This window comes from Sceloporus undulatus, chromosome 5 (genome assembly GCF_019175285.1).
Source record: "Sceloporus undulatus isolate JIND9_A2432 ecotype Alabama chromosome 5, SceUnd_v1.1, whole genome shotgun sequence".
NCBI lineage: Eukaryota > Metazoa > Chordata > Lepidosauria > Squamata > Phrynosomatidae > Sceloporus > Sceloporus undulatus.
The window spans coordinates 93180622-93208367 of NC_056526.1; the positions used below are offsets into that span (position 1 = coordinate 93180622).

The following is a 27746-nucleotide window of genomic DNA, read 5'->3' on the forward strand; positions in this document are numbered from 1 at the left end:
TAGATGGAAAATTTGACAGTTTGGATGCTTTCTCGCCAAGCATAGAAGTACAGTGGACCCTTGTTATACACTCGGGTTTGGTTCCAAGATCCCCTGTGGATAACAAAATCCGTGGATGCTCAAGTCCCATTAAATATAATGACGCAGCAAAATGGTGTCACCTATAATAAATGAAAAATCAAGGTTTGATATTTTAGATTTATACTTTTTTGGAACATTTTCAAACTGTGGATGCTTGAGTCCGTATATAAAAAATACGTGTATAAGAAGGGATGACTGTACAGTTCAATTCTGTACATGCCTTCTAGAAGGAAGCACCAATACTAAAACTTTCCAGGGGACAATCAGAGTGCAGCTCCATACAAAACTTTCTTCAGCTGTAAACTAAAGGAATCCTTTGGAATTTTGACTTGAAACTCAACACTGCAACCTAGGCCTACAAACCAAAGCAATGTGTCAAATTTTGAGGCAGCTGGCATGCTTTCCCAATTAGTTATGGCAGCCTGCTGCTCCCAGTTTGGTGTTTTGATTTGAAACTGGTTCGTTGTAGTGTTTTGATTTGAAACTGGTTCGTTCTTTCAAGAGAACCGAAAACACTTTCAGATTTTGAAGCATCTAGAACAGTGGTTCCCAACCTGTGGGTTGGGACCCCTTTGGGGGTCGAATGATCCTTTCAAGTGGGTCGCCTAAGACCATTGGAAAACACCTATTTAATTACAGTTATGAAATAGCAACGAAAATAATTTCATGGGTTTGGGTCACAACAACATGAGGAACTGTATTAAAGGGTGGCGGCATTAGGAAGGTTGGGAACCACTGATCCAGAATAGCATGTAGATGATGGTGTCTCAGACAGATATTCTTTTTTCATTATTACAGAGGTGCACCATACACTGACCCACATGATTGCCCCATATATGCTGCCCATTATTGACTGATAGCATCTCTCCAGGGATGAGGATGAATGTTTTTCCTTCACAGACTTATTGCCCGATAGGCAATAATAACTGTAATAACTGAAAATGCTAGATGCCAAACCTGAGATATTCTGAAAGCAAAGCATGGGGTCTGCAATAGCCTCTTGGCTCCTTCACTAAAAACAGCCCTCACTGCCCATCCCTTCAAACATCAAGATTTGTTTCATATATATGAAAACGCCCTTGAAATTCAGTGTTGTACAGGATGCCATGTGAACTGATTTTGAACATATGGAATTAAAACATTTCACAGTTGCCTCCCTAGAGAAATTCATGTTAATATTCAGAAAAAAGGTACCTGATGTTGAGTGCATTACTTCATTATTTCATTTGTTAGCAATATGCTAACAAGAATAGATATTTCTTGGGATAATATGCCAAATTTACTTTACAATAAGCAAATCTAAAGGGGTTTAATTAAAGACTGTTGAACAAATGGAAGAATGCAAGTAAAGAGCTGGCACTGAAGTAAATATCTGTTTAATTTACAAACATCAGTAAAGATACTGATATCAGTCCAAATAAGACAAAGCAACACTGTATTACACATGTACATCTAACTTCTTTTAAAAAAATTGAAAAAACCCTTTTTACAGGGTACCCCGAGATTTACTGAAAAAAAGAACACAACCCACTATGAAAAAATTATTACCAATTCTATATTGTGATTTAGCAGCAACATGTTAACAAAGGGAAACATTAGGGCAAGTAAAGTAGTTTTAATATTTGGGAAAAGTCACAGTTCTTGGTAGTACAGCCTCTCTCTTTTAATTTTAAAGGTAAGGAACTCCACGGGAATATTAGTCTGTAAAGATCTACTTTCTAGTGTTATTTTCTACACATCATTTTTCAGCAATGTCATTATATTTAGGGAAATGATCACTTCTATACACTAGTCATCTACTGTTAAGACATTTCCCCCCTCATACATTACAAGGACTTGGGAAATAATGCAAGTCTTTGCTATCATGAAAACTGCAATCTGTTGATGTTTCCAGCATATTTTCTATCAGTAACAGCAGATGATAGGTTGCTATGGTAAAAATTAAGAATAACCCAGACCAAATCTATTTACCCCATGACAACATGCTATATTAGTCCTATTGCAAATATCCTGATTTTTAAGTCTTCTTTTTTTAAAAAGAAAAAACAGCAACAACAGGAAATACAAAAATATCAGGACAAATATAAATTAATATATATTAAAGCATTGAAAAAACAGTAAAAGGGGTGGCCTAAATGTTAAGTACAGTGTACTTTGATACAATAAATATTTCTCAATAAACCGAATACTGTATAGAGCTTTTAGAACTCATAGAACCAAAACTCCATATAATACCTAATTTTCCCAACAATAATCTATTTTATCATCCCCTTAACATTTATATTACAACAAATTAATACTGGAAGAGGGTAGATAAACACTTATTGGACTTCTTTTCCTGCTAACATGCCAACATAAAAGAACACATCAGGAGGTTTTAGGGTTTATGGTGTTTCCTCTTCTGTCCGGGAGGCCAGAGGCTTCATTTTCCCAACATGATTATTTTTATGGCAGGCAAAACGCATCACCTATTTGTTAAACGTGCACAAATGGATCATTTTCACCTGACACTCTTCCTCCCATTCCTTGGAAGAGTTTGATATGTTCCTGTCATGAGAGTAAAACCAAAAATCAAAACCTATTGTTAAAAATAGTAAAATAAAATAAAAAAAAAATGCCCCGTATAAGATGGCAAGGTTGAAAGTCACTTGAACAGGGTGCCTGTTTATCTTCAGCATGTCATAAAGAATGGTAGATGTTCACAAGCAGTTAAATTTCCATCGCTGTTGAAACGTTACCAGTTTCTCTTTGTTTTAAAAAAATGTCTTCTTCAAAGCTTCTCTCGTTTACAAGAAGTCTCAGTTCAAGCATCTGATTTGTTGTTGTTGTTGCAATTAAAGAAAAAAGTCTTTATTCTCATAATAAAAATAAGTCTGTTCTGTATTTTACAATATATTTCAAATATTTCCACTATGAAGCATTAATTAGTCCGAGACACGGTCAATAAGTATACAACATTAAAAAAAAAAAAAAAAGACAAGTAGGGCAAATAGGACGCTTTTAGGAGGGGCACTTTGTACAGCCACACTTCACCACCTTTTCTACTTCATCCACAAAGGAGGACCCATCAGTGCATTCAAAAGAGTATTTCCGCCTCTTGCTCCTCAACGGCCTGCAACATTGCCCACTTGCACACCCTCCCGTGCACTCTAGTCTCGATACCTTCTTGGTCGTCTGGCATGCGGTGTAGCCTTGCTGCTTTTGGAAGTAATCTCTGATTCGTTCCCCTCGACAAGAGATTTCTGTAGCAAGGAGAAAAGAACATCCACCAAATGACACAGCCGTATACAGACATCAATCCTAAAATGGCAACTAGTAAGCTAACAAAATGCTTCTAAGTATAGTTTTCTTGTGTTATGTTTCTTCTGGCTTAGAAAAATAATATTGTTGATATAAAGTGGATTGCACATTCAGATGAGCTTATTTTTAGTGATGACTTACATATAAACCATAAATACAGTACTAGTAGAATGACAAGAAAATTGGAAATTTAAATCTTTTTCGTTATTAGAAAAATACACATCCTCTGCTCTTAACAGTACAGCCAGCTGGTTTCTTTTACTGTTGGGAAGTGCTTGAGACGGCATGCAATTTCGTTTATTAGACCAAGAGTTAAATATTATTCAATCTGTTATTTAATAGAAACTACATTCCACCAACTTCATAAATTACTGAGGCATAAAACCAGTTTAAATAGGAGACATCTGGTTTAAATGCTCAACCCCCATATTCTATTCTAGTCACACTGATGCAAAATACAAAATAAATAAATGTCAGCTCAAGAAAGAAAGAGAGAGAGAGAAGGGGAATAAGACAGGAGAAGCGAAAGATCCTTTGATAGACAAGGAGAGAAAATAGCAAGACAGCGGAGAGAAAAAGGCATCCTGTTTTTATCCGTCTCACCTGTATAATTCGCTGTGATAAATCAGTTGAAGATGAGAGGTCAAAAGTAGAGTTTGTGATAAAACTAGGAGCAGAATCATTGGATTTGGCTTCGCAGTTGCAGAAGGTAGAGAAACAATAAATACAGAAAGATACAGCAGGTAAAAGGTGGCAGTTTAAATATAGCAAAAAAAAATTGCTTCTGAATAAAGAAAAAAGTTTTCACAGCAAAATCTCGGATGAAGGAAAAATCTTCCAAGTGTTAATATTAAGATCAAGGACTATTAAAAAAAAGATTTCTCTCTCTCTCTCTTCATTATAAAATAATTGAAATGTATTATTGTTTTAAAAAATTATGTATATATTTTCCACAGAGACAAATTTTGTATAGTTTTTGTGGCGGAATAAATGAAGAAAGAAAATTAAAAATGTCAAAGAACCAATATATATGTAAAAGAATGGATTTTTTTTTTTCATCTTGCATGTTTCAAAATAAAATGATCTCCCCCGCTTCTTAAATGGAATGATGATAATCTGAGAGGGTTATTTACCTTTATCGCAGCTGTCCCCAGTGTATCCGCTGCTGCATTCGCAATACGGTTTCCCAAGGCCTGAAAGCCTACATTTACCATGTTTACATCTGATGGACTGGCAGGGGTTAAACAGTTCTTCATCTTCATCACAGAGGACTCCCCCATGTCCCTGCAGGCATTTACAACTGTATGAAAATGCATTGATTGGCAAGCAGGTACCATGCACACATCTACAGGGGGAGACAAGCCCAAGAGAATAAAAATAAATTATTCATCCAACCTAAGGCTAAGCGACATTAACTATAAATGCTTCGGACTGTACTCAAAAAAGAAATTGGTTGTAGGTTTCTTTTTTAGATTGCACTTTTCCAGCAAATCGTGATGAAGCGTTTTGCGTTCAACTAATTGTTATGCAAGGTTAGTGCAAGGATAAAGAAGCACACAGATCATTATTCTGTTAGTGAATATACTGCCGCTGTAGATGTGTTATGGAAGACCTGAACAGGATGTCACACAGCTACCAAATTTCTGCATTCTTCAAGCAAGCAGGGTGTATGTATGGTGCAAGAAGACACTGCGAGCAAGGAATGCAAAATCTGGAGAAAAATGATTTCACTTGATAGAAATATTGCAGTAACAAGGAAGAAAACAAGACATTGCTTACTGTTGACCAACCCCCCCCCCCCCCCATGGAAAGGAAAATAAAATAAAAGGACTAATGAGATATATCCAATAAATAAATAAATAAAGATTAGCAGAAAATTGCAGTTCATGCATACACTTTTAGAAGCCAGGGCAAGGAGAAGTGCTCAAAGTTTTGCCAGTTACTTCTGATATTTGGAATATGGTCCAGGCTGTCCATCTCTCTTTGTGACACTCTTATGACTTATTTCTCAGTTGAAACAAGGGCTGTGTGCTAAGCTTACTTTCAAATTTGAAGGATCCAACCCCCCCCCCCCGAAAACTGTTCTGAGCATTGCAAAAGAAGGGATGGCATTTAAATTAAAGATTATGTTCCCCTAGAAGCTGCATCTGTGTGTGTGTGAGAGAGATTATTTTCTTTCATTATTGTCATAAAATTCATTGCCACTTGCATTGTCAGGTACCTTTGTTTCTAAATATATCATCTTCATGGAAAGCGCATACTGGCACTAGATATAATCTGAAGGTCCAACCAGATGCAACACTGTTGAATTTAGCATGCGTGTCGTCAAAACCACAAATCTCAACTCCTGACTTTTTTGTTTTGTTTAGGTGGGTGGCACATAGATTGTAGCAGTCAAGGAAGAGATTAACCCTTCTTTTCCATGCTGTGGTCCTAATGAAAATAATCTGCATCCAACTGGATTTTTTTTATAGTTGATACAGACTCCAAGTATGTGTTTTTGACCTCTATTTGTCTAGTAATAATAAATACATTTCAATTTGGGCATAGAATCCTTAGAGAAGTGAGATCTGTTGGCTTTCTGGCTTTTAACTGAAGTGGGTTGACTGGACAAGAGTGTATGGGTGGCAGTGAATGGGTCTTTCTAGCAGTGTGTAATTCCATTTTAATTAAGGTGGCACCAGTCAATCCTCTGTTTTTCTTTTTCTTTTTAAAATCTCATCTACTTTCTGGCTGATACCCCATTTTGCAGAAATGTACTGGAGTTTGTGGTGGGATCTCAGCTCTAAAACTTCCTTGGTAAAGGGGATTCATTTCTTTCTATTGCCAGGTTTGGTAATAGGTCAGAGGCTGCTTCATTCACTTTAATGGATTATCTACACAAGGAACTATTGATGGAAAATATTCTCCATTATTTATTTTATAGTTGAAAAACAAGTTTTTCAAAGTGAAGAAGCCCTGCTAGGAAGCATAACAGAACAGTGATCTTCTCCAGGCTGGTGTCAACTAGGTATGTTGGACTGCAATTGCCATTTATTTCCAGCCAATATGATGCTGATGGCTAAAGATGATAAAGATGATACCCTGCAGATGATGGCCCAATGCATCTGCAGGGTATCCTATGGATACACTATGGGATTAATTCTATGCCAAAATGGTTTTATCTTGGCAAAGAAATTAACAACCTCATACTGAAAGCTTCTAGCACTGTTTTCTTATCCACAACGTCCCTTTGAAAAACACACAGACACTCAACCCTATGAAGCTACTGGGGGGAGATGGACCTCTTCCATTAAAAAAAAAAAACACCCTAGAAATGAAGTGTCACACTAGTATTTCACTTCTACTTTCTACTCCTAGGCTCCCTGATAACCAAATAAAGAATTTGTGATCCAATGTACCATGAAACACTTTTATGTTATACTGTATTATATTTTTAAAATGTGATACCAATTAAACATTTTTAACCAAAAATTTTAATGGAGCCACTTTTTAAACCAATCATTCAATTTATCTTCAGCTAGGATTTTCAAGGCCCCAATGACAGAAGGTTACTGTCAAAAATAATGTTGTGAGAGGTTGAAAGCCTGCCATATTCCAAATCTTATATATAATGGTGCATATAGAAAATTGTGTTCATCAAGGACTTACTTATTTCCCAGACAGGGATCATTGGTTTGTTGATCACACAGTGTGCCAGTCCATCCTCCATCACACTCACATGTAAAGCCTGACTGGCTAGTCACATGGCAAGTTCCATGGACACACACCTTCTTATGACATGGTTCACAGCCTGGGAGAATTCCCACTTGCAGTGGGACATTCCTAAAGTCTTGCAGTTCACTGTTGATGTACAGATTACGGATGCAACCATGAAAACTGGTACCATTTTGACCTGGGGACTGTCGCAGTGCAGCAACATTGTTTTTCATAGGCATGCCTGGAAAAGAAGCCAACTCATTAATAAAAAAGAATTAACATAACTGAATCATAACTGTTATGGTTTATTTAAAATAACTATGCAACTTGTACCAATTTGCCCAGTTTTTATAATGAACGAGATCATATTTTTTACATTAAACAGTAATCTTTTCAGTTACCACACTGTGGGATATCTACAGGGCTTCATTGACTGATTTAATATCCAATATGTAATTACACTATATATTTTGCAGCTTGCCCAGCATTTGGTAATTGATGAGTTAATTATAGATTGGTTTACTAAGACCTTTTAGTTCCAGCAGAATGACACCTGCAAAAGTGAAAAGGTTCAAGAAGTACAGAAGATGGACTGAGTATGTACTACCATAGTGCCATGTGGAACTGACAGTAACTATGCAAAGACATTACTTGCACAGATGAAACTTATCTGAGCATCATTAATGTGTCTGAAATCAGAGCGGATTGGAAAAAAGTAACTGTTTGTTTTGTTGTTGTTGTTATATCATAATGATGATCATGATGATCAACATCATCTCAGTTTTACCTAGGATATTGATCATTTCCATTTTGCCTGGTTCCATAAATTAGTCATATTCACAATAGAAACATATTGCCTTACCTCCTACATAGAGCGGGGAGTCAAAATTCAAAGTGGACTGCTTAGATAAGTTGGTAATGATCTTGGGGCTTCCTCCATCAATCGACAAAGACAGAATCTGATCCACTGCAAGTAATTCAACTATGTGGAAATTTCCATCATTGATTGTCTCAACACTGAAATAAAAATAAGGTATATTAAGAAAGGTATGGGGCAGGGACTGTGTTCCCCTAAATATAGGTGTGGGACCATATTTCTCCAGGATTCAGGAGCTATAGTTAATAGACAAGAGCATTTTCCTGGTTGTAAATAGTCTAGTGAACTCAAACAATTCAGTCTGTCAACAGTACTCTATCATGTGATACATTTTTGCAGTGCAGATTCTAGACAAAACTCTCCAGATGTTCAGATATCATGATCTGTGGCATAAAACAAATTGCAATTCTCCTAATTAATTACTAGACATGTACATCCACCACAAAATTCAGCTCATAACTGAAATCAGTAATTTCGAAAACAGCTTGATTTGGCTTAGACCAACTTGGAGTCAGATATACTTGGCTCTGAATCTAGAATCATAGAATAGAATCATAGAGTTGGAAGAGACCGCAAGGGCCATCCAGTCCAACCCCCTGCCATGCAGGAAATCCAAATCAAAGCATCCCTGACAAATGGCCATCCAGCCTCCGTTTGAAGACCTCCAAGGAGGGAGACTCCACTACACTCCTAGGAAGTGTGTTCCACTGTCGAACAGCCCTTACTGTCAGGAAATTCCTCCTAATGTTGAGGTGGAATCTCTTTTCCTGCAGCTTGCATCCATTGCTCCGGGTACTAGTCTCTGGAGCAGCAGAAAACAAGCTTGCTCCCTCCTCAACATGACATCCCTTCAAGTATTTAAATAGGGCTATCATATCACCTCGTAACCTTCTCTTCTCCAGGCTAAACATCCCCAGCTCCCTGAGTCGTTCCTCATAGGAAAAGGTTTCCAGACCTTTCACCATTTTAGTCGCCCTCCTTTGGACACGCTCCAGTTTCTCAATGTCCTTTTTGAATTGTGGCGCCCAGAACTGATCTAGATCTTGATTCAAAAATACAAATCTTTGTGCCTCCCATCACCTATCATTTAGAAGTCAACAAATGGCTGTAACCTTTTGTTTGACAGAACTAGATACATTTGCACCCATGAAGGGAATATACCTACCAATAGGTAGGTAGGTGCAGATTTCTTTATACTTTGTTGTTCATGTGTGCCTTCAAATCACTTCTGGCATAAAGTGACCCTAAAGCAAGCATATCATTGGGTTTTCTTGGCATTTTTCTTTAGAGGAGGTTTGCCATTGCCATCCACTGAGACTGAGAGACTGTGACTTGCCCAAGGTCACTGAGTGGGTTTACATTTACTATAGCTCTTAAAAAAATGTTAACTACCCACAGCTTCTTGATGAAATTGGGTGGAAGTCTGAGAGATCCCTCCCTCTCCTTTCTGTGGATAAAGCTTGTCTTCCTAGGAGATTATCACAGCCAGAAATCCCACTAGGATACATGCAGGATTTAAAAGTCAAAGATGGGTGTTATCACACTTACCCGTTCCCAGGCTGTATGCAGCCCATGCCCTTCCTGGGCAGCCCATCTGCAACCTGGACTTATTTTGCAGTTGGGATTTACCCATTCCTGAAAAAGGTCTGGGTTGCAGATGGGCTGCCTTGGATGGGTATGGGCTGCATACTGCCTGGAAACTGATAAGGGCAATAACAACCATTTTTTACTTTGAAATCCCCCATCCATCCCAGTAGGATTTCTGGGTGCGATAATCTCCACAGATTCACAGAACCACAGAGTTGCAAGTGACTGCAAGGACCATTTAGTCCCATCTCCTGTCATGCAGAAATACACAACTAAAGCACTCCTTGAGATGAGATGAGATGGCCATCCAACTTCTATTTAAAGAACTCCAAAGAAGGAGAGTCCACCACTCTCTAATGCCACTTATTCCTCTGCTGAACAGTCTTGACAACTCTTCAACCAGTGTCTGCATCTTTTCCATATGTGCCCCCAATGAAGTCATGAGGACATCACCTGTATGCACCCTCACACATTCTTCATTGATTAAAAGCACCCCGAAATGGAGGTGTGACTCAATTTTAAAGATATTTTGGACCTTCAGACCTTTTTGGAACTTGAAACTGTCTGGTCATTCCTAGTTCTGAAAAAAAAAAAAACAACCCAAGAAATGTGTGGGTACAGCCAACAAGGGTCCATGGGGCTTGAAAATGGGGCAACTGCAGCCCCCAACCCTCCAGGGCTGCTCACTCCTGTCTTAGTGTCTCTAATCACCAACTCTAAAATGGGTTTTTGTGCTTCTGCCAAGTGCATCAAGTTGTCTCATACAGGGAGCAATTGAAAGAGACATGAATACAGGTGCTTCTGTCCTCTAGAGGTGGAAAGGTTCCATCACTGCATGTGTGTCCCAAAACCTCTGTGGATCATGAAACTGAAAAATCCCCTCCAATGCCCATTGTGCTGAAAGATGTGATAATATGGAGGCTACAAGTGGGGAAGGAGCCTTAGAAGTTCCAGTGCTGACACAGAATCTCTTCACCAGGAGAGAAATGAGCCAGTATAAGGCTGAGTGGGAAGAGCCAGGCCAAATCGCTACTCAGACGTGAAGGTTACTCAGATTGCCTTGGATTAGTCACTCTTACCTTTCAACCTAACCAAAGCCTGCTGTAAGGACAGAATTTGGAGGGGGAGTATAGGCTCTCAACTTAAGCTCTTTGAAGGAAAGTTGAAATATTAAATCATTCAATCAGTCAGATCAAAGAAGAGGAAGGAACTTTATATTCAGTTTTCAAAGTTGACTAGGAAAAGAAAGAAAATAGATGGTTGTGGTGGATTAAAAGAGTTGGAATGTATAAAGGCAGAAATAATGGAAAGCCTTTGTTGCTTATTGTTTCCCAGAAAATAGCTGGCAGAAGCAAACACTAAAATATAAATCCAAGAGCAATAATCCCTGAGTCCTTCCAGTTCTTCAGATAGAAGGATCTAGTTTCAATCTCTTCTAGATTTGTAAAGGGGAAAAAAGCAACTTAAATATACACACATATCTTAATTCCCTTTTGTGCTTTAATATTTATTTCAATTCTTTTGTATGCAGTAATCCTGTTTTTATTCAGTGTGATTAAATTCATGCATGTGGAAAATAATACATTGGTTGCACAAATTATGGTAGTTTTTTCAGAACTATAAACAAAGCATCATAAAGTGGAACAGAGTATTTTAAAATGCTTTCTTAGAGGAATATTAAAACTCGGCCTTGTATAGAAAATGCTGAATTTTACAGGGATAATTTTTCCTTGGAATTCATACAAATCTACTAACATCTGGGTCTTTTGATATTATTGCCTAGCAGAGTGAAGCATTATTTCCTTGAGAATGATTTTAGTCTTTTCATCCCATTTTGACATTTGAGATGAATTAGTTGAATATCTTATTTTAAATAAGCAGATAGCAGTTCCCAATATTACCATAATAGCAGGTAAACTGCTCATCCCTAAGACAAACATACGTGATGACGGAAAGATTGTCAGATCCTTTTGTCTCACTTATCCCAATCTCAACAGGGTGAGCAGATGGCTCATGCAGTCCAACCTCTGTCCTCATCTCATGGCTCCAAACGTTAGGTGCATTATTTGGCCCATGTAGTGGCATAGTGGTTTAAGCATTGGATCACAAGTGGAGTTCAGGGATGGAATCCCTGCTTGGCCATAGAAACCCAGTAGGTGAGCTTGGACAACTCACACACACTCAAGCCCTCAGAAAACCCTCTGATAGGGTCACCTTAGGGTCCCAAAAGTTGGAAACAACTTGAAGGTACACAGCAACAATATCTCAGAAGGCGGAAGGGAAAGCATCTTGTTTATCATGTTGATTAGTGCACATCCTGTTGCCTAAATGCCTCCAGTGAAGGAGCAAACTCTTGGTGGAGATTCTTGTGACTTGTCAAAATATTTACTCTTTGCACAATGAGTCTGGAGGTTGGAACACTGGGCAGAAATTAATCAGATGAAATTCAACACAGCTTCTAAGGCAGTTTGTTCCAATGCTGAATACTATAAGGAAGTTTCTCCTCATGTTTAGCCAGAATCTGTTTCCTAGCAATTTCCTACATTGCTTCTCATCCTGCCCTTTTCAGGAGAAGTCTGCTCCATCTTCTGTGTGGCAGACAGTTCTTCAGACATTTGGTGACCACTGTGTCATGTCATGGGTCTCCTTGACTTTCTCCTTCTCTGGGATAAACATACTTATCTCTGAACAATTCCTTATAGAATTTTATCATTTTTACCCATTTATCTGTGTCATTAAAAATGTTTATGAAAAAAAGAAAGAAAAAAAAAAAGAAACAGCAAAGAGTCTTTTGGCCTCTTAATGACTAACAAGTTTTATTTGCCATAAACTTTCATGGACACAAACCCACTTTATCAGATGTGTCAGACAGAGTCCATGGAACTCATGTCAGATAAACCCTATTAGTTTTTAAAGTGCCACAAGGCTCTTTGTTGTCTGTCTTAAAATGTAGGCTGACTATTTCGTAACAGACTGGAACTGTAAATGTGATCTAAAAACTAGGTCCTTTTCATATGTACAGTCAGCCCTTCTTATACATGGATTTTTTATACACCGATTCAAGCATCCACGTTTTAAAATGTTCCAAAAAAGTATAAATTTCAAATATCAAACCTTGATTTTCCATTTTTTATAAGGGACACCATTTTGCTATGTCATTATATTTAATGGGACTTGAGCATACACAGATTTTGTTATACACGGGGGATCTTGGAACCAAGCCCCAGCATATAACAAGGGTCCACCGTACTACTGTCATACCAGGTATTCCACCCTATACTTCTTCTGCTTCTTTTTCTTCTTTTGGTACTTTAATGTGAGACATTATATTTACCTCTTCTGAATTTAATCTGATTAATTTCTGGCATGTTCCAACCTTCAGACTCACGGTGCAAAGGGTAAACATCTTCACAAGTCAAAAAAGTCTCCACCAAGAGGATCCCATTTTGTACTGGCTGCCTTTTGTCAGCAAGGCTGCCATGCAGGGGAGGCATGGTGGGAAAATTCCAAGCTAAGCAGACATGTATGGTCTCCAAGCTTGAGCTGGTAAAGGCACCACCAAGGACTGTGAGGAATTCAAATGATGGATGGAAAGCACATTCACTGTTATTTTAGATTGTAAGCCTTGAGGGCAGGGAACAGTCTATTATCCCCTCTGTTGTAAGCCACCTGGATTCCCAGTGATTGGGCGGCATAATAATAATAATAATAATAATAATAATAATAATAATAATAATAATAATTCATTGTCTGCTTGAAAAATGGGGTTTCCAACACTTGGGAAACACAGGTATAATAATACAGTGATGAGAATTTTGTGCAGTTTTCATCTGCACTTTCAAAAGTGTTTTAGGTAATTGTTCTCTGCAGTAATGCACTGTTTTGTGTGTGCAGAAATGGTGCTTTTGTGCAAAATGATGGTTTTGCACAAAGAAGTGTTTCTAGAAACTGTTCTTTTGCATGTGTGTGTTTTGTGTGTGCGTGAAAAACATGTTTTTCATGCAAAATATTCCCCACTGTTTTGAGACACACGTGGACTTTTGTTAAAAATTGTGAAGAAAAACATGGTTTCTTCACACAGTAAACACTTAAAATATGATGTTTGTTCTGTGCAAAAAAGGTAACTAGAAACATACTTCTTTGATTGCAAAATAATTTTTCTGTGCAAAAACAGCCAGTTCAGGAAACTGGTTCAGGATATAATGTTCTGGGAAACACAGATACATAACGATTTCTGAGTGTTTTTAGTGTCTCATTTGAAAGTTATTTGGGACAAATAATGAAATCACTTACAGTGAAGGCAAAGATCCTTTCACAATGTGGCTGACAAAAACAAAATCTAGAAAAAGTGCTGCCTGACTAGGTACAAGGACAGCACGAACTACAAAGCCAAGGTAACAATTTCATTTAGCATCAGTTTTAATTGATAAGTAGACTGCCTATGCTGTCAAATTTCACTTCCATGGAGGTTGACATTACACTTTCAAACAACTTATCATTTGAAATACTTTATGCTGTCAATTTATATTTAGGAGAAACCATCAGTGAATAGATTCCCTTCAAACTACAGAATCCCTTCAGCCTTGTTTATTGGCTCACCTATAGATGGCAGATGCTGGATATGATCCTGTATCATAACTGACTCTCACTCGTCCACGGTACAGTTCCACTGCTATATGATCTCTGTCACCTTTATATAGTAGAATTCCACTATCTTCATCTGTGGCAATCTTGTAATACATTTTTAAAAAACTGTTAGAAGACAATGTCACTAAACAAACATGTTTTATTTCAAAGAAAGTTATTACAACCAACTAAACAACCAGGTTAGTTAATAAATAATTTTTAAAATAAATTACCGTATATACTCAAATTTAAGTCAACCTCATGTATAAGCTGAGGGCAGGTTTGGGGGCTAAAATTATGGAGTTTGATATCAGCCATGTATAAATTGTGGGTAAACTTAGGGACATGTGACAAAGGTTCTACAGGATGAGGCAAAGGAAAATAATGCCAAAAAGCTTAACAAAATTGCAGCAGGCATAACTGTTGTGCTTCCACTAAAGGCTGGATGGATGGAAAAGCAGAAGGGTTCGGTGCTTTCCGGACAGATTGCACTTCTGCCTTTCACTAAGGGATGACTCCCTTTTTATAAGTGTTAAAGTACAGTACTTACATTGACTCATGGATTAGCCGGTTCAGTTTTTTGGGGTCAATTTTATGACTAAAATTTCTAGATTTATACATGAGTATATACAGTAACCTAAATTAATTCTTCTCATCAGTACATTCAAATGTTATTTAAATGGCAGCTTTTCTCTAACCTTCAGAGTCACAGCCTTACTTGACCACACTGGCAGCCCCAAGTTTGCCATAAAGTTTGCTACAAAATACACTCAGGGAATGGATTCCTGAAAAGCATAACCTTTCCTCACACCCATTGCCTGTTTCCTGAATATCCACATGCAAATGCTTCAAACCACCTTCATGCGACAAACATATTTAGGAAAACATAGATGGGGGGAAAGCAGCTAGGAAGACACAGCTGAAGCTGAAGAAGAAAAACAGCAGGGGAGAAAGCGGGTAGAGCCTTTCACCTATGCCACATTTTTTCTGAACATGCTCTCCCCTACCCACACCATTATTCTTTGCAGTTGAGAACAACTGACAAAGATTATGATATCTGACCTATGCTGGTTACCAAATAGTTAATTTGGCTCTAAATGCTGTTGTCAATTTAAACATGTATCCACTGCTGTCAGAAAAAAGGATGGATCCCACAGAATATAGTACTGATTTACAACTAAAACATGCACTTTAGGACCAACTTATTTTAGAATCCCTTGCCCATACCTGGAGAGTGATATTAGTCTGAGGACGAATCTTTGCTGCGGGAATTTGCAAGTAGGATTCTTTGTTCACAAAGTTAATACTGACCAGCTTTTCACATTTATCACCCTGGTAACCTGACAGGCACTGACAGACTGGATCATTGGCTTTGATGATGCACTGGGCTCCGTTCTGACATTCATAATTATCACATGGGCTGGTACGAGGCAAGACCATTGGTGGGGAAAACTCACAGAAAAGCCCACTAGATGCAAAGACACAATTATATGAAATTAATTATTCTTCAGTTGTGCTAATAGGTACTTTGCCATTTCCTTCTTAATTGCTCTCACCTGTATCCTTCAGGGCATATGCAAGTATAACCATTTACTGCGTCAGTGCACTGTGCTCCATTTTTACACTTGTTGTCTTGGCAGTCATCATAGTCAATATCACAATGTTCTCCAATATAGCCAGGTGTGCAATTGCATCTATAGAGTGAAAAAATATACAGGTAAAAGTAGGTCCCTACAAAGGAGAAGCAGGCTTGTGGGAAAAATTGGTTGAAACTGAAAAGATAGAAAAGATATAAGGAGCAATGCTGGTTAGGAAAGAAAATGTGAAATTTCAAGTTACATTGTACTGTACTTTTGAAAAAGCACTTCAGAGAGCTTTGTGTTGAAAACTGATACATTGATTAAAACGTAGATTTGCATGAAAGACCACAATTTAATGTCTGCAAGTTTTGTCTTGTTCGCTTTTCTGACTGATTATATGACATTATATCAAACATTCAGGCTGCACATCTTGAGGGCTCCCATAAATCATTCTGACAATTCTCTTTGCAACTGTAATCACACAAATACTTCTTTTTCAAAATTAGGAAATATATGAACATTAGCTAGAAATCCAGACAAATATTCCAATGTTTTGCTTATAGTCATGTACTTTAAAACAACAACTAAAGAATTAGTACAGTCCACATAAATTCATATGATCAGGAATGCATTTTCCATCTAACAAAGGTGAAACATTATCCAAGTTTTAGTTTGGGTGTTTTTTAGCACACGTATAAAGATTATTTTGTCCAAGTTAGTATTCAGAAGGTATTCAGATTTTCAGAAAAAAGTTCAGGAAGAAAAACTATATTCTATCCTTGTGGAAACCAAGTCTTAAGTCAGACAACTGACTGGACACTAGGCCTCTACTGCCTGCAAAGCAACCCTTCTGAATTGTGTCAGTTGCAAGGCAAAAGCAGTGTTTGGCTTTTAGGCTTCTTGACACCTTTGGGCTCACCGACCAGCCTCCAATGATCTCCAAATAGGCTTGCTAAATTTAAAGAGATTACCAGTTAGTGCTGGAAGGTGGTGGTGCATTGCCACATTTCCTTGTCTTACAAGTCTTATAAGTCTGCAAATTGTGTACTCTAGAGACAGTATTTCCTATGCAGATATAGTAATCACCAAGTTACCTACTTCTTTTCTGTTAAAATCATTGATAGGGACAGCACAGTTTTGAAAGATTCAAAAACTGTGTGCTAGCAAAGAGAACGTAGCACCCTCTAACATTAGTTGTATTTTTTAAAATACAGTCTGCATTCTTGATGAGTTTCTCAAAAGCACAGATATTTCATTTTTCAGCTATTGTCCAGGATGTCATGGATGGTCTCTTTTTGGCTGGGGAGAGGAGACTTTGTTCTGATCCAAAGATTTGTTTATGTTTTTGAGATTTTTGAACAAACTTCCTGTATCGGTGACTGAGTGAGTTCTCCATATCAAAAAACTGCTAAAAACTCATATCCTCTGCCTAACTATGAGGTTGTGTAAAATGTCAAAAAGTAAATAAAGTACAATAAAAATCTGAACATGTAATTCATTATGTAATGAAAAGAAAAGCATATTAAAAAGAAGGAAAAATTCAAATATAGTTTCAGAATCATGACCCTTTACATCATTTACTTTAAAGTCTATGCATTTAAGAACTACTACATATAGGCAGTGTTTAAATTAACATGTTATCTGAAATAACAATAAACGATACAGCAATTTTTTTTTCATAGAGTCATGTGATTATAACACCACAAGAGAACAGATACTGAGAAGACTTAACAAGCTCTATTTGAACAGTCCTTTTTACATGAGAAACTAGAACATGAATGTCTCTGTTAGCTATGTTTTCCTCTACACTTTCAGCAGCTCACCCCAGCAGCTCCTCCCAGCAGCTCTCCAAGAACCAAGGCCAAAAAATCTACAGTGGACTGGCTTCTGCACTGATGGCAATCTTCCCAAATGAACTGGGTTCTAAATTGTGCAGTTGTAGTAGTAATAATAGGTTGCAGACTTTTCCTTCTGACATGTGGAAGGTTTCAGGTACAACCCATCAGAAACACAGTCAAGGTGGCAGAATTAACAAATGTGTCTCTACTCCCCTTCCAGACATGAAGAGGAATGCAAGATAGAACTGTGTGAAAAAGTCTACTATTTTCCAGAAAAATCAATATGAGGATTATGTTTCAGAAAAGCAGTTTTATTACACCCACTGTTCGGGTATCCTCTAGCCTTATTTGGAAACTATAGAATTTTTGGGATTTAGATACAGCAGTTAGTATCATTTAATTGCCTGTCTTTTACTACCCTGTTACTTTCTGTCCCTATGTGGCCAAGAAGGGGAATCGCCTCTACCTGCATTGAGATCCTGTCAGATCATCTAAACTGACAACGGAAGTAACATCTGAGACAAAATGTAGGCCTGTAACTCTGACATTATGACTGTTCATCTCTTACATGATTTTTAACATCTTTGTGTGATGAAGGAGCTTGATGCTCTGAAAGCTTGCATGATGTATTTTGTACTTTTTAGTTTTCCCAATAAAGTTCTGTTTTGAGCATTTTGGATTTTGTTGTATTTAGTATCAATAAAGTTCTGTTTTGAGCATTTTGGATTTTGTTGTATTTAGTAGCAAGCAGCTTCATCAGAAGAATTAGGATGAGGGTGATACACATACCTTGCTCCTAGCTTTATCCCTTTTCGCTAGTTCCTTCAGCACCCTCAAATTCTGCCCTAGATGGCTGGGAAACCCACAGGGACAAAATTATGGGTGCCACAGAGGGTTAAAGGCAGGAAAAGGAAATTTGTTTTGTTATACTAGCAGTATAACACAAATTCATTGTTGGATCCTGGATCAATAAACTTCTCTTTGAGGCAAGCTTTACAAGTTACAGACCTTAGACCAAATAGAGACTACTACAAATACACTGTGAAATGCCAGTGGCTGATGACAGCTTTTGTTTTTGCAGACAGCAAAGTCAGAAGCTATATGGTGAGTTTTGTTTCATTTGGTTATTCAATAATTCTGTAGGGCTATATTTTTCCTCCCCACCACCACTACAAGCATCAATATTATCACTTCTGGTTTTTTACTTCTATCTCTGCCCACCTCTAATGCTTCAAAGAGAACCAAACATTAAGAACAAGAACAAAAAGAAGCCATGCACAACAAAAAGCTAGTGCCACTAAATGGGTGTATGTTTTGCTGTTCCTATGCATGCATGAATTAATAAATTAAAATGCTGATTTAAAAAAGGTAGCTGGTATTTAAAAGTACTTAGTATGACAACCCACAATTGGTCTGATGTAGTTTTGGCACAACGAAACCTAGTACACAAAACAGGTGCATATCAGAGCAGCAGGCTTCCTAAATCTACTCATCTAAAGTCCATTAAAAACCACTTTTCAAGTGTGCATACTAATTAATGATAATAAGGATGTCAGTTAATTAAAGATTAGCCTTCCTGGTGATGAACCTCCTTATTATATAATTGTTCCCAATGTGTCTTGCTAATAACCCATTTTGTAATTGCAGCTTCATAATCCAGTTTTAATTTAAGGCAATTATTCACTTCCTAGTCCAAGTAACTGAAAGGATTTTGTGTGGATTGTCACAGAGGATAAAAATGCTCCATTTGTCATTGTCCATACTTAATCCACTGCTAGAAAACTGGTCACTCAACAGAGAATCTTCATGTTATTACACGGGGCTTTATACAAACCAAAGTGTGTGTGCGGGGGGGGGGGGGGGGGAGATGTATTGAGCCGTTATTCTGTGATCATAACTCCTGTGAATCAGTACTGACAGCACAATTCACCTCCGTGAAAACAAAGCTTGCTGCCATTCAAGAGGACAAAGCAGTGATTACAAACACAGACAAAATGGACTATAAGGGTACAGGACTTACTTGTATCCTTTGGGTGTCAGGATGCATTTTGAGTCATGCTGGCAGGGGTTTAGTTCTTGGGCACAGAAATCCAGCTTTTCTTCACATAGCTCACCTGTAACAAAGTACATCAAATCAGCATAAGCAGACCATCATAGAACTTGAGAAACAAAACAGGCCAATGTTTATAAAAAACAAGGCAGCAAGATTCAGAAATTCAGGATTGCCCCCCCCCCCCAATTTCATTAGCAGACTGACATACCCATTCCCTTAAATGTCCCCTGTAGTGTATAGATGTCCCTAGATTCCTATTACTGATAAGTAATAATTCATTAAAATGTTATATTGTTATAGAGTGGACGTTTTAAGATGGTTAAATACAGTTGACACAGCATCATGGCTAAAAGGACTTGCTTCTCTCCCACTCACAATAATATTCAGTACATTGCATTTTAACTCTGTAATGCTGCAAAGAGATTCCAGTTCTTCTATGCAAAATAGAAACATATAACATGTGAACCCACAGAGGCTCCTTTCAACCTTTACTTAGTAGCACTTAATCTACTTTTCCATGCCACTTCAATAAGATGTGTGTGTGTGTGTGTGTGTGTGCGCACACACATTCAAGTTACCTATTGACTTAAAGGCACCCCATGATTTCATATAGTTTTCTTAGGCAAAGAGTAGTCAGAGGTGATTTTGCTATTTCCTTTCTCTGAAAAATAGCCTACAACATCCCATATTCATCAGCGGCTGCCCATCTAGGACTGGTTCTGCTCAGCTTACAAGATCAGACAGGATCCAGTGCCTTTAGGCTTTCTCAGTAAAATATATACAGTATATAGGAAATGTGTATCTGGCCCAAATGATGGAATGATGTGTAGCCAAGAAGAAAGATGTTACTTCATAAGGAGAACTATAAATATGGGTATCATCCACATTGCTCCAGGATTCACATATTAATGCAGTAGTGTAGGAAACAGCCACGGGGAGAAAATAGCTGTCATCAGGCTTTTTCAGTAGATCTAAGGCTGGCCTTTACCTATGGCCAACAAAAAACATGGTCTTCTTATGAAATATTTATATTACTGCTGGGCCTTCCTCTTTTGAAAATGAATACTGCTCCACTAGTTTGCACTGAAACTGGATAAGGGTTGGCAGTGAGTAAGAGATGCATGCATGTTTCCTGCTTTGACACTTTTAGGCTCAGGACAGAAGCAAATATATCCCATCAATGATTTGCCATTTTTTTCTCACTTATCTTTTATTTAATCCACCTTTGTTGCTCCTTCTTCTTCTTCTTCTTTTTGCTGCATCCCCCCACTTTCCATGTCTCCCTCAAGTTCCACCTCTATGCTTTAGTGACCACAAAGAAATCCTTCATGTTGACATATGTAATTGCTATAGCCACACTTAAAAATTATAGCTCGGTTTGGTAACACTAAGCCAGTTAGTGCCAATATCTTTCCACTAGGGAAAACTCTCACTCTCAGGTAAACTAATTACAAACATCTTCTTGCTGTTGTCATCTTCAGCAGAAACTGTAGCTTAAAACTAGTGTCAAAGATAGTAAGATATTAACCAAGATTGATAAGACCAGATCCAAGAATTGTGCAGCTAGTTGCATGTGTACAACTGAGGTTTTACTTTGCTTTTCTTCACTAGCAGACCTCATTCTGCCTAACAAACCTCTTTCTGAAATCACAAGAAGAATTTCAGAAGAGGTTTGTGATATAACATGAGGATCTGTAGTGCAAAGGGGCAAAGATTTAAAAAAAATCCTACTACAGACACAGACAATATCTTTGCAGCACTTACAATAGCTCTTTTTATCTTGTCCATCCTTTTCAGACCCAAATGCAAACTCTCTCTTAAGTTAAGTAATAATATACAGCTGGCCCTCTGTATCAATGAATTCAAGCATCTACAACTTGAAAATATTGAGAGGGGAGGGGGGGAATATAAATGCCAAAAAAGCAAACCTTGATTTTGCTATTTTATGTAAGAGACACCATTTTACAATGCCATTGTATTTAATGGGACATGAGTCCTGGAACCAAACCGCAGCAGATACCAAGGCACACTGTGTAGAGAGTAGGGATATAAATCCATAACTGTTTTGCCCTTGCATAAGAGAATGAATGATTGGAATAGAAAATGAATATTCTCATGCATTATTCACTGCGTATTTGCATGCTCTAAAGTGTTGCAGAGCAATTGCAGTGCAGAAAAAAACACTATTTTTGTACAAACCTGTTTTCTTTGCAGGAAACCCATTTTCTACACAGAAAACAGGATTCTGCACAGTGTGCTAAAAACAATTCTACAGAATAATTTTCCCACAATGCTTCAGAATGTTGGATACAAAGAGAAAACTGTACAAAAATTTTTAGGGGTCTGTTTATAGGTTTTCCTGACATTGGGAAATCTGTTTTTTGATCTGGAGATGCATAATTACGAATATTTTCCCATTCCCAATAAAGGGGGCAGGCAGGCAGGTAGATAGGTAAATGAGGCCCAAAAAAGTAAAAAAAGATCACTCAAACAACAAATGTACTGACCTGTCCTCACAGCAATCACCCATCCTCCAAAGGTTTGGAAAAAGAAAATTTCCAGTAAGGTAGGACTTATTAGCAACTGAAATGATCTATAGATCATAAAAGACTATAGATCTTGGTTGTTCTAAGATATTGCCTAGAATTTTGAATTCTGGGGTCCTCAATATGCTCATGTGTAATACGTAAAGAGCCTTTCTTGCCCCTAAATTGGGGTGTCCATTTTGTGGCTCTGCAGATGTTGCTTGAGTGCAACTTACCACGATCCCTTACCACTGACTACTCCATCTAGAACAGATGTGAGCTGAGTCCAACATCTGGCGACCACAAATAGCCAACCCTTGCCCCAAATTAACAGCTGGAAGATGTTAGTGAACAGATGGTGTTAAATAAATATTGTATATACTTGTGTATAGCTGACCTCATGTATAAGTCGAGGGCAGGTTTTGGAGCCAAAATTATGGATCCTGATATGACCCATTGATAAGTTGCAGATAAAACGTAGGGGCATATAACAATGGATATAAAGGATGATGCAAAGTAAAAAGAACTTACAAAATTCTGGCAGGAATAACTGTTTGTGCATCCTCTAATGGCAGGATCAATGGGGAGGAAACTACATTAAATGATACTTGTGTGGTGTGTGTGTGGCAACCAGGCATGCGTAGGGTTAAGAAAATGCATCCACATGTATTCTCATGGCACTCCTTTGAGGGCAAATGCCAAAGAGTAACCACTGACACCATTTTCCCGCCTATACATTGAGAAAAGGCAAAATTATCACTATAGCAAAGAGAGTAGCAGGAGTCAGTAAATACTTCTTTTGGGTTCTTCCAGGATGAAGTGGGCTCTTTCTTTCCACCACTCTACTCAAAGAAGGGGATGATTTTTTAAATAAGAGCTTAGGTACAGTACTTACATTTACCTGTGGGTAAGTCAACCAAGGTTTTCGGGGTCAATTTATGACTAAATTTTCTAGACTTATACATGAGTATATATAGTAAATTAATTCAAGACAAGCCTACTGGTTGGTAACCCCAGTTATCTTGTGTGAAGTGGCATGCCTATCCCTGAAACTGTACATAACTGGGCCTGAGGGGTGGCAGTCTTTTGAACCATAATTTGCTTCATGAAAAGCAAATGGCAGCAGCAGTACTTTACAAGTCATAAGATGCTGCTATATTATGGATATAATCGTCTACCTATTCCTATCTATGCTCTTCTCTAAGGATGGGTTAATTAAATTTTCTTTACAAGGGGTTGTTCTTACATTTAACTCGGAAGCAGCAGTTTGTAGCTGTAATTTCTTTCCTGGTGAATAAAGTGTAGTGAGAATATATTGAAATGGTCCTGCTATCAGTTATATTATCTCTCTACTTAGTTTAATGGCATCCAATTCAAAGTGTTGGCCTTTCAAGCCCTGCAGGTCACCTGTCCTTACTGTCCCCTCATCAGTTGAAATCTTCTAGTCAAGCCTGCAGTCGACTTGTCAGAACTAGAACAGATATGTCAAACCTGATGCCCTTTCATTCCTCTAGTCCCTCATGAATGCCCATAAAAGCTGGGGTTTATGGGGAATGTGGTTCAAATAATTTCAGGATGTCAGGGTGGAGAAGGCTCTTTAGGAGCTTCATCCTGCTCCATGTGCCCAATGGGAACTGGTATAAGGCCCTGCCTTGTGACTTGATGTATAAGCTAAAGAAAGGGCAGGCAACTGTTGCAGGTCAGGAAAGTGGACTTTAATGGTTTCACACCTTTTTAAAAAATCTCTTTTCGGGGGGCAATTTTGCCATGTTTTAAAAAACTCGGAGAGGTTTTTTTCCTCTCTAAAGGAGGTGACCCAGGAGACAACTTGAAGGTATTTTTTCTTCCTCTTTGAATTCAAAACATTTAGGTATCTAGGAGCTGCCTATTACTCACAAACCATACTCTCTCCATTGCCAGGCTAAAGACTTCATCTCACAGGTGTCTTTTCAAAGCTATTGGGTGAGGAAACTATTCAGAAAAAGTTTTGGACCCAATATGGAATGCTTAATAATGGCTTTACCTTGTTTACAAATGAATACCTTGTATTCATTAATAGTAATGAAAACTAATGAAAACTACTTTAACTTGGGAAAAGCACATACGGCTAAGTTTACCAGTGACCATATGGTACTGCTTTCAGATGTTTAATTTTAATTTTCAAACAATATGTTAAGGCCATCATCTGAAATAACACTTAGCACTTCAGGGTGTTTAAAGCTTCTCCCGTATGTTAACTTCAGTAACCCTTACCGTAATACTAAAAGGTAGGGATTAGTGCCACAACTTACTTCAAGTCATGTTCATTTCTTGTATGAAAAGGTCAACACCCAAATCAAATTCGGACTGAGAGATTACTTCTTGCAACTTTGGGAACTTGTGAGTAGGCATCATTTCAACTGGGGACTTCCAGTGTTTGCCAGGGAATATTATTTCTTTCTAACTGTTTGCTTGAGTGATTCACAAGTGTGTTATTTCAGGAAGGAAATCAATAACAACACGTAATTGGATAACAACAACAGTTTCACTGTATTAGTGAAAAGTTTGCTGGTAATTGATCCACTGTAACAAAGAAAACCTGTAAAAAAACAATCTATTGCTACTTTAATTTTATACTCTATAAACAGTGAAGCACGAATAGCCCCCAAATAAATAATTTTAGTTGCCTTTACTGTCATAATGACAGATTTATCAACACATACTATCAATTCAATACATATATTCAAATCCATATACAAATCTGATATTTTTGAAACCATTTGTCCTTGGATATTAAAATTCCTATGTTGAACCTTAACAGCAAACATGAGCATTAAATGAACAGAATCAATGAAATCATTTTGGAAGAGTGCCCTATATCTAAAAAGAAAATGAAGTGACAGGGAAAAGATAATCTCAGGTAATGAAAAAGGCTTAAAAGGCGACTAACCTTTTTCCACTTCATTCAGATTAGCAGCTTGCAGTGACAAAGACAGAAGAGACAAAGAGACTTTTACATTGTACTGAAACAGCATAGCACAAGTAAATTAATGCACAGTTAACAGCAGCAGAAAAAGCTAAGTTGATGTAGCAGAGGTGAAGCAAGCCTTCCAGTTTTATCTAGAGCAGAGCAAAACAAAAAAGAACTATGCACCACTGCTGGCATAGAAAGAGCTTTACTAGACTAAAGATGTTCATGTTCTTAACGGCAGATGATAATGAGCAGCAAGAAAAATGACCACATAATCTACAGAATGCACACTTAATGGTCCCAACATTCAGAAGATTTAGGATTGGTTAGAAATGTGAATTCATTAAGGCAGAGCTTCTTAGTAAATATTCTTCGGGGGAGTCGGAAATGTTTCTCATTTTCAATTATTTCATTTGTTCTGCTCATAACTACTTCTCATGGGTTCTTAATTAAGGTATGTAAAAATTCACAGAGTAATGATATATTGGTATTTATCATATTATTCTTGACAATCCTGAAGTATAATTCTGTCTGCTAGTAAAAGAAGATGGTTTTAAAAAAATCTGCTGGATTTTTAAACACACATATGATTTTTTTTAATTAAGTGGTTTAAACTGGAAATTCTTATCACAGCCTTGTATATTCCCCTCTAGAGGGCAATGGTGTTTTCCACAAGCAGAACAAGAATCTGCCAAATCTGTACAGTTAAAATTGCAATGCAAGGAACCTAATTTCTTAAATCTTATACATATATGTCATTCCCAGTAGCTCTCCATCAAAGTAATTCTGAGTTTGGAAGTACTCATTGCACATAATAATACTGCCCTCAACAAATTACATTTTGGGATAAAGAGAGCACAAAGGCCCCTTTACCAAACAGTGAAATAATTTGGCAGCCTGACAGCTTGAGAAGGGGTTTAGGTAATTATTTGTTGCATTGATCGCTATTTTGTGAGTGGAAGAAGTGTCTGCTATTTTCCATTCATTGGTGAATATTCCTCCCCTCCTTCTTAAAAAAAAATCTTAAAACAAGGTGTTTTGAGCTGGAACTGGTTGCAATTTTAGGCTTCCCCAAGACTTTGGTACTAAAGACTACTTGCAGAATTGAAGTATATAGATGTGGCCCATTTTCTGTCATCGTAGGTATGAGAATAGTATAGGTAGGCTGGCAATAGGGAAGTTTATTTCCCCCCATCTGTTCCAAACCTTGAACTGCTAGGCTCAAGTGAAACTCTTTAGCAAGGCCTGTTAAATTCAAGCATATGCATTCAATGCTATTAAAAATGATACTAAGAATAGCTCTTGAAACCTATCTGCCTCATGGCAGAAACCATGCTCTCTGCAGAAGGCTACTGCTCAGAGGAGTGCACAACACTCTTCACTCCATGATGCTGCATTGCTTAGTCACAAGCCACATCGGGACGTATGGCTTGAAACTGCCAGCCATGCTTCCTGGTGTGGCTTGAGACTCAGGAGATTATCACACAGGGATGGGATTGCTTCCCCATCCTTATCCTATCTGTGACCCGAGTAAAAGTGATAGCAGGCTGACAAGTGCTTCCAGCCGTCATGGTAATAATGGGTTCTTCAGTTATTACAAAAGACTGGAAATGACAGCTGAAAGCACTTTTCAACTGGCTTTCATGTGAAAGTGATTTGCGTGATCACTTTCTCTGGAGCTTCCCTGCAAGGTCAATGCCAGGTCATGTGTGAAAGTCCTTCCGGCGATCGGATGGAAAGAATGGGACAGAGATAGGACAAATGACAGGACAGTGATGCCCTGTCCCTCATGTGATAATCTCCTGAGTGATGTTGTTTGTCGTGTCGCTCGTCCATTCCAGAAGAGCTCAGTACAGATATTGCTAGACTGCAGTAGCGCACCAGAAAGGGTAACTTGCTCCTGGAAGTGGGACTCTTATTTTATAGTAATGCTTTAAAAAATAGAGGGAAGAAATAAAACATTCCTCCTGCTCCTGCAAATATCAGCCAATGCAGTGAATAACATAATGAATAATACAGCAAGGGCCAAAACAGACTGCAGAAATAATCCATCTTGAGACCACTTTAACTGTCCTGGCTCAGTGCTAAGGAATTTTGGGAACTGTAGTTTGTTGTGGCACCAGAGCTCTCTAACAGAGAAGGCTCAATGCCTCAGAAAACCACAGTTCTCAGATTCCCTAGCATTGAGCCAGGGCAGTTAAAACAGTTTCAAGATGGATCATTTCTGCAGTCTGTTTTGGCCTCAGGTTCCAGAATTTCCCCAATAAGTAATATAAATAATACTTATTTAGTTTAAGAAGTAGCAAAAGAAATTATTTTTTAAAAGAATGTACTTAATTTTTTTAAAAAAATTAAAATATATGTATTAAAAAATATAAAATTCCAAACCCTGGTCCAGCTTTAGCAATACAAGAACAGGCAGTCCCCACTAATTCACCCCTTTAAAGATCTTGAGATGTTCCATCCATATGGTGGGTGAAAGAAACAATTATGTTATTCAAATAAATACCTGCACTTCAATCATTAGCCACAAGCACAAGAAACCCAAGTTGCTCTTGTACTGCCCTGGCATCAGTGTGGATATGGAATGATCACTTTGCACTTATTTTGTTCCTGGACTTTGATACCTT

At 37.9% G+C, this 27746-nt stretch overlaps 1 protein-coding gene across 1 annotated transcript in view; it reads right to left on the reverse strand.

The window, feature by feature from the left end:
* Positions 1–1441: 1441 nt before the first annotated feature.
* Positions 1442–27746, reverse strand: part of SLIT2 (slit guidance ligand 2) — a 264159-nt gene continuing 237854 nt past the window's right edge. The window contains 8 exon segments of the mRNA XM_042468592.1: positions 1442–3323; positions 4515–4726; positions 7033–7321; positions 7943–8097; positions 14144–14274; positions 15398–15638; positions 15727–15864; positions 19609–19702. Of these exon segments, the coding sequence (XP_042324526.1) occupies positions 3082–3323; positions 4515–4726; positions 7033–7321; positions 7943–8097; positions 14144–14274; positions 15398–15638; positions 15727–15864; positions 19609–19702 (1502 nt within the window). The 3' untranslated portion in view covers positions 1442–3081.